Here is a 15,794-nt window from a genome sequence, read left to right as displayed (position 1 = left end):
TGACATCCGCCCCTTGGCGCTCGTATGACTTTATGCAGTTGCGAGCGCCATAAAACCTCTACTAAAGAAAAAAAAAGCTTATTACAATTATTTTCCTTGAAGACAACGTATGTAATGGTGATAACAGTAGTTTCATTTTTTTTTTTTATTCAACAATAATTTGTAAAAATTGTGATTTCGGCTTAGTTTTTTTGTTTTTGTTTTTATTTCAACGGTTCAAGGCATATAATATCAACATGATGATGTCTTTTTTTAATGGAAGCTGTATTATGTTCTTTTGTCATGCTGCTTAATTTCCTGTAAAAGTTTTTAACATACATAATTTTTCCTAAACCTTAATAATGAAAGAATGTTACTTAAGTTCATTCTCTTCTTTTAAAAAATATTTTATGAAAATAACAGAGATGTGCTTTTTTTCGTAAAAAGATAATGATCTCTGATGCATCTTTTTATGTATATGGTTTTCTGCAGGTACTGCCTCGTCAGACGTGTGGCTTGTTTACCACCACTGTCTTTTCCTCCGACTTCCGCGGGGGTCTTACAGGTTTGGATGCCAGTATACAGGGTGGCGAAATTTTTCAAACAATCCTGACCACACCTGTAAGTTACTGTTATAAATGTATTTTATGCTTAAACTGTTATCTTTTATTTCAATTTGTTGTTAGATGTTGTTCAGTCCCCTCAAAATCTGCCTCTATTCTTTTTACAGTATCTTTTTTTTTTGTGCTGCATCTTATTTTTTGTATGTGGGGGGGGGGGCATTTTAGTGTTCTGGTAGATGAGAATACAGTGAAGACTATATTCATCAATTGTTTGCTCATTGTAAATGATGTGAAGGTCACTAGACTATGTAATTATATCATTTTTTTTTATTTTCAGTAATGTTAATAGTCTGTTTCTACATATCATTGCCTCAGAACTATTTAGTCCAAAGTGCACTCATTACTCAAACACACTTTGGACACAACAGTTCTGGGGCGACCATCTGTATCAATAGTTGTTTATTTTAAGGCGGAGAAGGTGTTGTTATACAGAGCCTCATCTTGCCTCTTAATCCATTCCTTTGTCCAACACTTCTCTTCACCAGATGAGTATCTTTATGACTCACCTGTCCAATTATGGAAACGACCGACTGGCCTTGTACATGATGGAGAGTGTAGTGGAGTTTCTCAAGTGCTGGACAAACTTGCGCCTGCTCTCCCTGCCCCCACTTGAGATGGGCTTCAAGTACTTTGAGCTGTATCCACAAGACAAGGATCCTCTCTGGACGGTTAGCTGTTTTGTGTACAATTTAGCGTAATCTTTCTTTGTTTTCCCTCTTTTTCTTGTGAAGTTTTTGAAGTGGAAGGGTGCCTGTGTTTGGAGGGCGCTGCTGGTTCGCCGTACTTCTTAACTCGTCCTCAGTAGTTTTTGTGTTCTGTCTTGCTCTTCTCAAGCTCTGAATGATTGGGTTATGTTGGGGTGTTTTCTTCACTTGAACTTAAGTGGAAGACTCAACATTGTCAATGTCTGGTTTTTAAGGTCGAATTAGTATAAAAATATGTGCTCAGCCCAGACATGCACAAAAAATCTTTTTGATTATGAGTGTGAAACTTAAACCGTTTTCCTTTTTATTTCATTGACTGATTGAGTTGAAGAGAGCACTTCTCCTTATTTATAGTAATACAGGCATCCCAAAAGTCACGCACCATCCTGGCTTTCATTTTTTTTTAAAACCAACAAACTGTTTGATTGATATTTTTCTATAATAAATGCTCAAATTGAGCTCCCTCGGGGGACAAAACAAGCATTGACTCTCCCAAGAAAGTTGTTTATTACATACTTGGGTGTTTCGGGGGGGGGATCTTTTGGTCCTATGTAGTTGTTGCATCCTTCAAATTGTGAACGTGGGTGGTTGGCGGGTGCTCTGTTGTGGTTTGCTCCAGGGGTGAAAGTTTTCCGACTCCTGCCGAAATTTCCGGCAACTTGAACTCATCCGTGGGCCTCCGTCCGGCTACACGGGCCAGGCAAGTCTTCCATAGCTGGGGACGTTACAGTTATTTTTATTTCGTCGGCGTGCAACAAATTTTCCGGTTTTTTTTAAATATAATATATCTGCTGACGGCCTACACCAGCACTTTTGGTAGGGCTGGGTACTATTCATTGAAAAGAACCCGAATAAATAAGTACCTAGTTTTACAAAAATTCGAATAGCCGAAAAAACGAGTCAGAACTTAGGTACCCACAGTAAAAACAGAGTGACTAGCCAGGCCCAGGAAATTTGATAAAAATTGCCGAGACCCGAGAGCCGGGAATCTAAGGAAATCTGTAAATTACCCTGTGAAGAGGTCGGGAAGACCCAGGAAAATATATAAATTTCTGGAATATTAGAAAACAAATTTAAATATGGTCAGTAAGTTAATTTTTGCCGGTCGCGATTGTGATATTCGTTCTGCGTTTCCCGGTCCGACAGTACATGCTACGCTAACAGGCGGCTATGGTAGCATGGGGAAGCGTGTGACACCGTGGCTCGATCGGGAATATCAAGATCTACTTTTGCTTTCGTCACCTCCCAGAACTTGGCCGATGGTAGACTGATAATGCAACATTTGCAGCATGTAGGTCGTCCATTATAAACGCTGTGTCGTCATGAAAATAAAGCAAATTTTGTCTCTGTGCTGTCACAAATTGTAAGATCACGCAGCGGCAGATATGTACATCCAAAAACAAAGAAAGAAAGATATAAAAGAAGTTTTTTACCATCAAGCATAAGGCTTTTGTCAGAATGAGCATAGATGGGTGTTGCTCGTAGAGTATGTATCTGTATATAACTCCAAAGGTCTAGTATTTGAATTTCGGGGGGGGGGGGGTAGCTCTATTTATATATAATACACGCAAACATCACACACACACACAAACAAAGACGTAGCCAACATTATACATGTATCCAGTCAACAATATTTCAGTGTGGAACTGGAGTCTTCGTGTGACTTACATATTTCAGTCTGTTCTTACTTGTTATATATTTTCTTATTTATATTTTCCCCTCATCATTTTATATATATATATAAACTATATATACAAATGAATCCTGCTTTGATCCCGTGAAAGGGCCAAGAACCAGAAAATCGACTGTCAAGAACCAGTCTAGGTATCATGATTCATATAAAAAAGTGAAAGACAACATTATTGCTCAAACTCAAAGTTAAAGTAGAGTAAAAACTTGAATGGCTTAAGTAGACCTATTCAGTGCGAGATGTTTGTGTGTATTATATTTAAATAGAGCTCCCCCCCCCCCCGGGGCAGTGCCACTGACTGTAGTGTCTTTAGGCCATTCCCAAAGGGGGGACACTTCTCGTTCAAGCATAGTAGAATTGTAAATGGGCTGACTCATGTCACGCTCATAACTGTGCCTGATCTACAACAGGGAACTGATGCTTTTTCTTTCCTGATCCTTACTATTGTCATTTTCCTCTACTCCTTTTGTATGTTTGTCACTCTCTTGTGACCTGCTATTTCCGGGGTGCCTTGATAGTCGAAGCAGACTTTGTGTTGTTGAAGCTAGAGAGGTGAGCAGTCTAAGTCTGATTCCCTGTAAAGACTTCTCTGTTGACACCCACCCCTTGGTGCTCATATGACCTTATGCAGTTGCGAGCACTGTAAAACCCTCTACTATTAAAAAAAATTAATTAAATAGAGCATGTGCTGTCATTGTTATGTAACACGCCACTGGGAAATGGATGGCACCCCTGGAAAATGGAGAAGTGTACCCCATCCTTCAGGCTGCGTGAACCATGAACATTTCAGGCTATCCGTTCTCTAACAACGGAATTTTCAGGCTTAACCATCTCTTGTCACTTTCACCTTTGGTTTGCTCCTTCTTTCCTATAAAAAATCTATCGTCTTTATCTACCCTTCTTTTTTGGGTTGTTACTCGCTTGTAACACCTCTAATCTTCGGCACTCATATAACCTTATTGTGTTGCAAGTGCCGTAAAAACAAAATTGTCATCAAGATGGTGCATGACTCTTAGGACACCCTCTATAGTTCAAGAAGAAAATAACCAGATCACAGATCAATAGGGAGGTGGTTGGATGCTCCGCTAATCTCCATTTCCCTTCTGATTTAACTGTATTGACTGCTAATTTTACTTTTATCTGTATTTGTTTATCCGACCGAAATATTTTACCTTCCAACTTTCTTACAGAAAATATTGCTATCAAAGTTGAAAAAAAATGTTTTTGAAATTTTGATTACCATTTCGTCTCAACATAATTCCAACAATTGACATCAGTTTACAATATTTCTTTTGTCACTTTATTAGATTAATGTGTTTATATTCAATCAAAAATTTCAAATTGTGTTCTGCATTTTCAAAGGTTTTCTTTTCTCTTTCCCATTTGCAGAACCCTTGTGACTACAGTCGACATCTCAGCATCTGGCCAGCAAATCGCACATGTGATCGTCTACCCCAATTCCTTATTGTTGGACCTCAAAAAACGGGTAATGGCAAATAACATGAGGCATAGATTCTCAGGGTGGATAGACAAATTGATAAACATTGACACCTTCAAGTTTCTGTAGCTTGGTGTCTATTTGGTCAGGGTAAAAACGTATGAAGGAGGACAGCAGACCCTCTGGCCTTCACCAAGCAAATTTGTGTATGGCTTACAAAGTAACATTTGCACACTCATTTTCAACACCATCCAATTGAATTATATACCTCTGTGTTCTGCAGTTTGATTGGCATGAACTCGTGTGCTCAATATTAAGAACTCCTCAGTTCTTGGTGTACTACTGTTAGATTACGAATTAATTCTTGTGCCCAGTATTAAATTCATGTGTTTTTAATTAAGCAGCTACTGACATCAACTTAGCATTCAACAGTATGGAAACGACTCTCATGTCACTTCACTGAAAGAGAAACTAGTTTTCGCTTAATTTGAAGTAGAGGGTTTAATTCAATTTTAATATTTCAACATTTGATGAGAATGTTTTTGGATGAAAAGGGAATATGGTGATAGACAATATGGGGGGCAGTACTACTTTATTGTAGAGGCATGAGTTTCCTCATCATCTGATGAAAATTTTGAATGTAGATGAATAAAGTTGTTGCCTTATTGTATAGCTGACTTTCTTCATCTTGAGTGAAGTAAAACACTTCTAGGCATCTACTACTACTACAACCACTACCACTACTACTACTACTACCACTACCACTACCACTACTATTACATGACATTGTAATGCTCTGAACGTTTTACAAATACAATAGGGACAGCTATCAGTGGGTGTGGCATATTCATCACTATCAACTGTGACTGTGCGTGAGTTCTCAGAACTAATCTAGGCCTAGCACCAGTGCTCTTTTCACTATCATCCTCTGAATCATGAATTCCTATCAACTGTTGCACATCAAAGTTATCCTCAATTGAGATATCTGACTGATTATCTTCAACACCTCTGTCAGAAATGTGAAATAACTCGAACAGATTTTGTGCTCAAAGACCAGGCAACTCGTTGTCAGATAAAACACTCCTCTAGTTTCTTCAAAGCCAACAGCTCTTTCAATTCAGTTATTAAAACTTTCTACTGTGCAAGCAAACTTTTACACAGCTATTTCCCCTGATACAGGCAGCAGAAAGTAGTGATAACTAGCGTCAATTCAAAGCAGCGGTTTTCAGCGGTATATGATTCTAAGGCGGCAGCGGTATAGGACGCTAAAGGTTAAACTACCTGGCAAAGCATTGAAGCATATCAGATCTTGGGGCTATGATACACAAATGCTGTTTCACCCATTTTTTAAAACTTTCATGAATGTAAAAGTAATTTTTTTTTGGTCTGCTAATGACCTTAAACTGTTAAAATGTACAGTTTCAACAAATTTGATGAATATGATGGCGCATTACCATTCTATTATATATATGTACTTAGCCAGACTGCATTTGCTTGACCAAAAGTTTTCAGAACACTTTTTAAAAATAATATCCTTTGCATTCATAACCTTTTTCCTTATACTGTTTCAGGCACCACTGCCCTGTACTCTTTTTTGTCTCAACATCCATCCATCGTCAGCAATCATAAGAGCCGAAAGACTTTTGAGGAAATCCAGTTTTTTAACACTGATAACTACTATTCTGGCCTTGATTGGTGAGTCTAAGTAATGATAAGTTGATACTTTATTGTCCCTCTAGAAAATTTCTCTGTCCCATTCAGTAATCCTACATTCGATAGTGACCTCTCAATGAGTTATAGTCTGCTTAAAGGAACCTATTATTGTTCTGCCCTAGGATTAACTTTATTCAATGCTGGAGAGGCAGTCCATGTCTCCTCAGAGCTCTTTCCCAGAAGTCATCAGAGGGTGTTCAATCTGCGTTGTTTCTGTCCTTTTCTTTCCCGCCCATCTGTCTTGACTGTCTTCCTTCACCACCTCTGATTCCGAAATGGTTCATATTCTTTCACTGTCCATGAAACTTCCTTGCTTTCCTGGTCTTTATGTAAATAACTTATCTTAAATACATTTTGTGTGGCGTGCTTCTTACATTTCCTTTCAGTTTTCTTATGACTTGGTTTAAACTGGACAATGGACAAAAACAGTTTATTTTTCTGTTTAAGATGTTCTAATCAGAGCTGTTAAAGTACTTTTAAAAAGGTATTTAAGTACAATCTAAGATATGTACTTAAGTACAGTAAAAGTACTTTTCTGTAACATGTACTTGAGTACAAGTACTTTTTAAAAAAGTACTTATGAGTACATTTTGAGTACTTTCTGCTAATATGCTAAAACACTTCAGTGCTAATGCAAAACATCATATTGAATAACATTCTAGTATATTTGACAAATTACGCCATTTATTACTAATAATGTAAACAGTATACAAAGTATTTGAATATACGCACTGAACGCAGGTGGAAATGGTCCGTGAAATTGAAAAAGAAAAAAACAGCAAACAAACAGACGCAACTAGTGAGAAAGTGATATTATGAATAGAACTTGTTTGAGCAAGACAATATGATCAAATGTAAGTCAGTCCTAGAGGTAGGAATGTAGGAAAAGTATCCAAATTGGAAAAAGTAGAGACAAAGTTGCTCTTTAGAAAATATAAAATTAATGAAAATGGCCAGCAAAAAAAAATGGAAACGTGCATTGAATTCTTCATAAACAAATCCTCAAGGAATCAAAGTAGCCTTAAGCACAAACCACCAAAAAAAAAGTTAAAAAGAAATTTAGATAGCCTAAAAATTGTTAGATTAATATACATTGGGAACTCAGTTTCAGTTTCAATTGATTATAATAGTGGTAGGACAGATTTTGGTCACACTGTGTAGTCCACGGCGCCCACGGCAAACCAAAATAGGCCTACATGTATTTTCCTAGAGTCTATTCAGTGTAGTGTAACCGAAAATTCTCTACTACAGTAGTCTCCGCCTAAGATCCCAGTGCTCGGGAGCAAGGGAAATACGGAATCTTAGCCGAAGAAGCCAAGGAAGAATCTACAGTGACCCATGAACTGACGTGACCCATGAACTGACGTGACCCCTGGGTGGGTTTATGACATACGGCGAGCAAAGAGTGGTCAACCTTGATGACCAATTACAGTAGCATGGTGGCATGAGGCATGCCATAATATTATACCGTACACTCATTAGCATATCGTCTCGAGATCTTAATCTACGTTTATCCAGTTGCCCCTCCCCTTTACCTGTCCAAAAATTGTAGCCTTCCATCTCTGATTGGGTCCCCTTTGTCGTTACGTACCATTACGCTGCGGCCATCTCAATTAAAATTCAGGCTGTCTCGCAAATTCGGGAATAGAGAAAAACTGCCTTCAACTTCAATGGTCAGGGAATAGTTCACAGTTCGATGTGATCCTGCCTGGAGTGAACGTGTAGGGTGGTGAGCTCAGATGTGAGTGCGATGTTTGGGGAAAAGAAACGCATCGATCAGTTCACACCTCAGTGTGATCCCGTATGAGGATCATTGTACCGTTTCACTGAGTTTTACAACGCTCGTGATCATATTCACGAGAGTGGCTGATCTTTGACGCTGCGGGCAGTTCTTTCATCTCAACTTTTAACTCTTGGTTGATCAGCTGTGCTCGCCCGGGTTTTTGTTCCGTAAATTATTATCAGAAATGCCAGCACTTACTCTTTCATTAAATTAAGCTACAAAAGTACTCAAAATGTACTTTAAAAATACTCAAAAGTACTTTTATAAAAAGTATCGGAGTACAGTAAAAGTACCTAAAATTGTAACGTAAGTACAAGTACCGGAGTACTTGTACTCCGTTACAACCAGCTCTGGTTCTAATGTTAATTTTGAAATGTCATGTGATTGTAATTTTGTTATTTATAAGATAAGTAGAATGCAGATTTTATGCAAATATTATGTTATCTCTTGCTTGCAATTTTTCTAGATGAAGCTGTGCTTTACCCATGTCCTAACTCACATGCTCTTCTTTTTTGCTGGCGTATAGTCTTCTTGACTTCACTTATCAGATTGTTGACGCTAAGTTTGCGTACTAATTTGTGAAAGTTCATCATCCAAGGTAGCTGAGATTTTGAAATCTTTTTATCTTTTTAAAAAATAAAGTATGATAATTGTTCAGGTGGGGGGGGGGGCAGTGGGTAGATATTATTTCTGTCCTTTTGCGTCTTGGCCTTCTGATGTTCCTGTTCATACTTACCAAGGGTTGAATGACTACTTTTGTATGTCATCTTAGTCTGTATGTCAAATTGACTCAGTCAACCCCTGGCCTACATTTCTGGGTTGTCAGCTCTCCCTAGAGATTTAACAACTTCTGGGAAAAAATTAAAAAATTAAAAACTTTAATACGTCCTACACACATTTGGTATACATTTTATTCAAACCTTTATTTGTGTGTATTGAAAATTTGAAGGCAAAAATATGTCATAGTTTTTAGGCAATACTCCTTGGAAAAAGTACGGAGTCAAAAAGTTAACAAAAAGGGAAGAAGGGAAGTGCATTCAAATTTTGCACCCCTTCACATGGTTCACGAGTATAGTTCTGTTTGTTCTAAATTTGGGCTTGCACTTCTAGTCATAATCTGTTTCAAACGAATAATGGTTACTTTTCCAATTAGGTTATAGTCTGCTTTTTGTTAGGGTTTGGTTAGGGCTGGGTGAGTTAAGAATCTTCTTATGATTTAATGGAGTGCTCTTGGGATAGGCCCTACTTTATTCTTATCCCTGTAATTCATTTATAGTTGTTTCTTCAATCTTTTCTCCTTTTCACAAACAACCATAGTGTTCTTTTGTGCTTTTCTACCTAAAACTTTGCCATCATATTTTGGGGGAAATCCAAAGAAACTGGGTGGTAAACATTGCCAATGGGCGAGATGAGGTGGCAAAGTGTTAAAGTGTCTTCTTTCATATTGACAACATCATTTTATTTCCTTTTCCTGTCACTACTCTATTTGGGGGAGGGGGGAGAGAGTTTGGCATTTAGTCTTCACTTTTTCTAATACCATCTTTACCATGATATTTATGCTCGGATTGCTTTTTTTTTCCCCAGGTACATGGCTTCCTTCCCTTCTCCAGAAAAGCCAAATATGACACTGCTTTTTGAAAAGAGTGCAAATTATTTTGAAAACGAAATTGTTCCAAAACGTGTTGCAGCATTACTACCTCGAGCAAAGATCATTGTTCTGGTCATGAACCCAGCCAAGAGAGCTTATTCCTGGTATCAGGTGAATAGCATGGTGCTAAAATATTAATCTTATTTAGACTTGTGTTTAGAAACAGTAAAACCATTTACTTGAAAATTCTTTTTAAACACTATTTATCCTTTATTTGAAGTTGGATACAAATACGTGACTATTTATTTGAGGCTCGAGACATGTTTTGTGATGGTGTGATTTGGTTGAAGATAGAGGATGGATTACCAAACGACAAAGTAACTTTACTACTTTGAACTCCGATAGAATTTTCTTTGTCTTTTGTCTTTCTGCCCATTGACTTACTTTGTTTATTCCTGATCTTCCCAGCACCAGCGAAACCACAAAGACCCAACAGCTATGAACTATACTTTCCATGAGGTGGTAACGGCCAATGATATGTCTCCACCCAAGCTGAGAACCCTGCGTAGCCGCTGTTTGTTACCTGGCTTGTATGCCCAGCACCTGATCAGATGGCTCGACTTTTTCCCACCTAATCAGGTGAGTACAAAAGACTCGTTGTTTGCCAGTGATGAGAGGGAGCCACTGTTGTCTCCATCTTTCGTGCCTTTAACCCCTTCAATGCCATAGGTAAATAGGCCCCTGTGCCGGAGGAAATTCCATGAACCAAGGCTGCTTCTACATTGAACCACCTTTCTAGCTTTATAATTTTGGGGAGATTTCATTGAGAGATAGATTGAGAAAAGTTGGAGTTTGTAACATGATGACAAAAACAACACCGCCAAACAACATAAACAACACACATTCGAGTAATGATAAACCGAGACCAAAAAAAGGGTGGAATACATGTTGTGTGAGTGTTTGCAGGTAAAGAGGAAGTGACAAGAGCAGGGCTGCCTAAATCTACCGATTTTTCCGGTAGATACCGATTTTGGGCCCGTTCTACCACCATACCGATAAGGTGTCAAAACTACCGGATTTGCGATGGGTGCCGAAAGAAAAAAAAACAACATTCTGCAGTGCTTCCATTATTCTTTGTTTTTGCGGAAATCCGTACATTCCGAAAGTTCTGTACTTGCCCCATCGTCATATCAACTCCGTACGTTAGAGAGAGAGAGAGATCAGCACTTGCCTTTGTAACTTGTCAGATATTTACGGCAACTCTCGGCAATACGTTGTATTAAAAACTGCCAGATTGCACATTTCGTACGCTCGACCATTGTCTATCTGTGCCCGTCAGTCAGCAATAGTTTTTCACATGCATATCGGCTAAAATCTGTCTTCTCACGATAGACAATCTTCCTCCTTCCTTTCATTCATTCTTTCTTTCTGTCTACGGCTGGAAAATCTGTGCATTTAATTCATTTATCTAGAAAACAGAACTGTGAATATAGAAAGAAAATTGGTATCAAAGCAAAACATTCTAAAATCTGTCTTGGTCTAGAGAATTGGAAAGTACCAAATGAGGATTCTACGCAGGGGGACTAGAGGAATTACTGAGGAGTCTGAAAAAAAAATCACTGAGACCCAAGAAAATGCATAAAGTCCTCGAACCAAATCTGAAAAGGCTACTGAGTTCATATTTTACCGGTCGCGTTTGTGATATTACGTTCGGCTTTCCACAGTCCGAGAGTACGTTTCACGCAAATAAGCGGCTATGGCGACAGGCGGAAGTGTAAGTGTAATACGGAGACTTCGTCGGGAAAATCAAAATCTACTTTCGCTTTCGTTACCGCTCAGAATTGTCCGATGATACAGTCAAACCTGTGTAAGACGGCCACCCATTGTCAAGGAGAAAAGTGGCCGCATAAGACAGGTGGCCGTCTTAGGCAGGACTGATCAAGATAAAGAAAATAAACCATTCCCATCTGAGGCCCCAATCGAAAGTAGCCCCATTGTTGTTGTCTTTGTTGGTGTTGTTGCTGTTGGTTTGTATTTCGTTTGTAATTTTTATTTTGTCGCTGATTTTGTACTATGGTGACAATAAAACGAAATGTATCAGACAAGGAAGACCGAGTGCCATGTTAAAACAAACACATGGGTCGCCACCACTCGGAGAACGAGGGACGCTTCTGTAACAAGTTCATGTTGACGTCCTTTGTTACTTTGTTACAGACTGGGTAAACAGTAACCACTCATCTCACTTACGATTTGTGTATGAGTTCTGGGCGGGGCTTATGGGTTATGAGGGATCACACGCTAACTCACCTGCAGCTGAAAATGGTAGCTATTGGTCAACAGTGGGAGGGGCCTACGCAACATGATCGGTTGGAGGGACTACCTAACAACAACGACAGGTGATTGAATTATGACGGCTCGCCCACAACGCCAGGGGCCAATGCACAATTTATGACAAAATGTAATGGATTCACTAAGGTGACCGTCTTAGACAGGTATTATTGCTTAGTATTATAGGGGTTGTGTGTTAAATTTTTGTGGCCGCGGCCGCGTTGGACAGGTGCCCGTTTTACACAGTTAAATTATATAGAAAAAACGCAAGGGGGGAAATGGAAAGTGGCCGTTTGTACAGGTGGCCGTCTTATAGAGGTGGCCGTCAGGGCAGGTTCGACTGTAGTTTGTTAACGTTAGATTTACAGTTAATACAAATTTGTAACCTGCAGTTTGTGCATAAAAAGCGCAGTGTCGCCATACAAATTAAATCGATATTCTCACTGGTGTCACTATAATGACCAAAAAAAAGGAAGAAAAAGAAAACAAGCGTCCTCCGATTTCTAGATTGTCGGACCCGTCATTGCGACCGGTCAGTGAAACTGTGCGAGTTCGTATCATGTGAGTACGGCATGAGTAAGGGACCGGCCGGTAGGCCTAATCAAAGTTCATTCAAAGTAGTGAGCATTGCAGGGCTTCGGAATTGAGGGAAGGTGTTTGACGCAATTGTCTACCGCAGCAGGATGTAAGGCTGCGGTGCCAGAAACTGATGCTAAAATACAAACGATAAGTGGAAGTGCGTTTTGACATTCAACAATCGAGTGCGTAAATTAGGGAACATTAGAGCACAGGCTTGATGATTGTATCTTCAAGGTTGGTGTTCCCGGATTTGTCAGTGATGACAAATTGAATAGTGGCAATGAGGAAATGCTATTTTCAACCATCGGAAAGCTCTATGTTGGATGCCTATGCATCATGACGGCTTGTTGCTGATTAAAAACTGGTACTGTGATTTACCATTTGAAAAAATTCAATACTTAGTCCCTGATGCAGTGGTTCACTGATTGTCAGGTTTGCAGCATCACTACATCCCACGCTGTCACAGTTCTTCCAGCTCCGGCTCTCAGTACACGCTCTCTTTTATTTTCAGTTTTTGCTCTGCCGTAAGCCTAACTATAAGGTTTTATAAATAAGTTTTGTCTTGCATGCTTTTTAAAATCCGTGATTGCTGAAACCAAACATGGTTTTGGCAGTTGATGTTCTTCTTGCCTCTCCTCAGGCCCAGATCAGGATTCATTTTGTATTTTTAGGGTAAAACTAGTTAAAATCAATTGTCTGTCATACATAAGTCACAAAAGACTTATCAGGGTCAGGAAATATGTTTTAATATAGTTTCTATTGGTATGGGCTAGGGGTTTTGAAGTCAGTCTGGCAATCACCCTGCACTCAATTCCAGATTCAATACTGAATGATAGGTGCCTTGAATGATAGTCCATAAATGCTTTAAAAAAACCTCGCCTCATTTCATACACATTGTTCAACTTAACTTGTACACACCCAAACACCCCCTTCCCCTCCCCACATATAATATATAAACACACGCTAGAGCATGGGCACATGCACACACAGACACACACACACACACATGTGCATGCACAAACAAGTTTTCAAAATATAATTACCCAATATCACGGAAAGCAAGCGCGTTCGATGGGGCAACGGTTATCTTTTTTTTCCTTCTTTGTCTTTGTACTACCTGATTTTGGGTCAAAATACCTGAAAATGACCCTGAATCTACCTGAAATGAGAAAATGGCCGCCCAAAGATTAGTTATTTCCTTAACTTAAGAGTCGGTGGTAACAGAAAATGTACATTTTTTGTGCTTTTAATCAACGTTTTTCAGAAAAAATCCACAAAGAAATAGTTCCTTAATGGACATGAAAGGTGTCGAGTCAAAAAACAAAGATTTGATTAAAATTCACAAACCTGCGGAAAAATGCAAGTTTCTTCACTTTGATTGTTTTGACGAGAGCCTGATTCCACCACGCTGCTTCACATATATATTCGTGTAAGCCCATCTGTGTTTACTGTAAGAAAATCATTTTTGTATGGTAGAAGTGTGTATCTAGATCTAGATCTAATCTTCTCTTCGAGCTAAAATCTGAATCTGACGCTTTCAAATGGGGGGAAAACGGAGGTAAACATAAAGGGAAGGTACCACCAATAATAATTACAAGATTTTAATAGTAACTTCCCTTATAATTTGTAGCAAAACAACCTCTGTCATAGTCCTGTAAATCCTACGGGCCATAAGCACGGCGCTACACAGTTCAGGCCCTTTAATTCTACGGACGCGGCACAAAGAGGTTAAATCATTTCTGTAGGACATTTTGTTTTTTCACATCTTTTGATTACTCTTTTATGAATATGTCTTAAGCTTACGGATGCATTCTGTTAGTTCATAATTCATTTTATAAGATAAAATGTTTGCATTAATGTTGTCAAAACTGAGGAGGCAAAAATGATATTGTTTCAGTGTCAGAATGAGATTTGTTAAATGTCATAATCTGAGTCATTGGATGACAAGGGAAGATTTTGTGATGGCCCTCTGTACTCTTTGAATGAAATTTTTTAGAAAAATACTGTTATGGCTCCTTATCTTCAAATCATTGTGACTTCATTATCGATTAAACTTTACAAATTATCTTTTTTTCTAAACCAGCTCATGAGGCAGATACCAGCATGCTGTGCGAGTTCAAATAGGTTTATAGTTTGCTGTAATGATATATGTGGTTTATCCCTTTTTTTTTCTTTTTTTCAGATCCACATTGTCCATAGTGATGAGTTGCGGAATGACCCAATCAATGTGATGCATTATCTTCAGAAGTTCTTACATGTCCATCCCTACATGGATTACAGTCAGTACTTGAGGTGGGTAAATTATCAGGGTTTTTTTAAATAATGCCTGTACTCGTTTTTTTTCTCTAAGAATAAAATACTTTTGTTCTCTATTTTTTAACTCATTTTATCTGGGCTACGAGTATACTGGAAAGGAGTATTATCCTGGGCTACGAGAAAACTCGGAACAGCTATATGATTATTTAAATCAACTAGCTGTGCTTGTAGTAGGCACATCAGTGAACGCGCTCACTACAGCGTGATTCGGCTTCGGAAAGTCCCATTGAGTTTTGTTTCCGGACTTGACGTCTCATCGCGACAGTGGGTTCAAATTGCCCATATTTTTTTTTAATTTAGGGGACCAACATTCAAGTCCGATTCATATCTTTAAAGACCTTTGGATGGCCCTCAAAACGTTTTTTTCCAGGTCGATGTGCGACTAATGAGTCTCAAGATAAAATAGACACTGCATTAATTTTTTATAAATTTTCTCGTCGTATTATGTTCAATCTACCCTTGTTGGTAAACCATTCTTTGTCTTCCAGAAAACGTTTAAATGGTTATCGTAGAAGTCTTACCTTGGCTAGTGAAGTTTTACCCTTTCATCAACCAAATCCGCGAAAACCTAGCTGAACCCTTCAACGTGACATCGCGCCGAACCGTGACGTCACACATTTTGCACCTTGAGCTTTTGGCTCCCTCTGTTCATTGTTTGAAATGTACGAGACAGGGAAATAAATCGCGGAGAGGTTTTTAAACTTCAGTTTAAAAAGTTAATCAATTTTGGTAATGTTTTATAATCACTGACCTTACATTGTGCCTTAATTCATTTGATAGTATAAAGAAAACGAGACTTTTAGACCCAAGAGTATTTCCTTTTCACTGAGCTCCCCCCTCCCTCCTTTTTTCCCCTGCCCAAAGCCTTTCATTGCGTAGGGCCTAAATCTAGTATGAAGAGTCCAGACTCGTGTTGTTAACACAGTCAAAATTAAATTGGGACGCCTGTTAAAGTATCTGATGCAATTATTTGCTTGATAAAGCATCTTAGGTCTATTGTTAGTACTGATCCAGATTTTCTTTCTTTTCTGTCGCATGAACAAGTACGAAAAA

At 38.7% G+C, this 15,794-nt stretch overlaps 1 protein-coding gene across 1 annotated transcript in view; it reads left to right on the top strand.

Moving 5' to 3' along the window:
• LOC101862855 (bifunctional heparan sulfate N-deacetylase/N-sulfotransferase 3) overlaps positions 1-15,794 on the top strand; it is a 43,336-nt gene that overhangs the window by 18,335 nt on the left and 9,207 nt on the right. The window contains exons 6-12 of the mRNA XM_005092414.3: positions 472-600; positions 1,088-1,270; positions 4,386-4,482; positions 6,006-6,129; positions 9,515-9,689; positions 9,987-10,157; positions 14,608-14,717. Coding sequence (XP_005092471.1) covers positions 472-600; positions 1,088-1,270; positions 4,386-4,482; positions 6,006-6,129; positions 9,515-9,689; positions 9,987-10,157; positions 14,608-14,717 — 989 coding nt within the window. The remainder of the gene's footprint in view (positions 1-471; positions 601-1,087; positions 1,271-4,385; positions 4,483-6,005; positions 6,130-9,514; positions 9,690-9,986; positions 10,158-14,607; positions 14,718-15,794) is intronic.

This window comes from Aplysia californica, unplaced genomic scaffold (assembly GCF_000002075.1).
Source record: "Aplysia californica isolate F4 #8 unplaced genomic scaffold, AplCal3.0 scaffold00046, whole genome shotgun sequence".
Classification (NCBI taxonomy): domain Eukaryota; kingdom Metazoa; phylum Mollusca; class Gastropoda; order Aplysiida; family Aplysiidae; genus Aplysia; species Aplysia californica.
The sequence above is the reverse complement of the archived record's forward strand: the minus strand, read 5'-3'. Positions and strand labels throughout refer to the sequence as shown.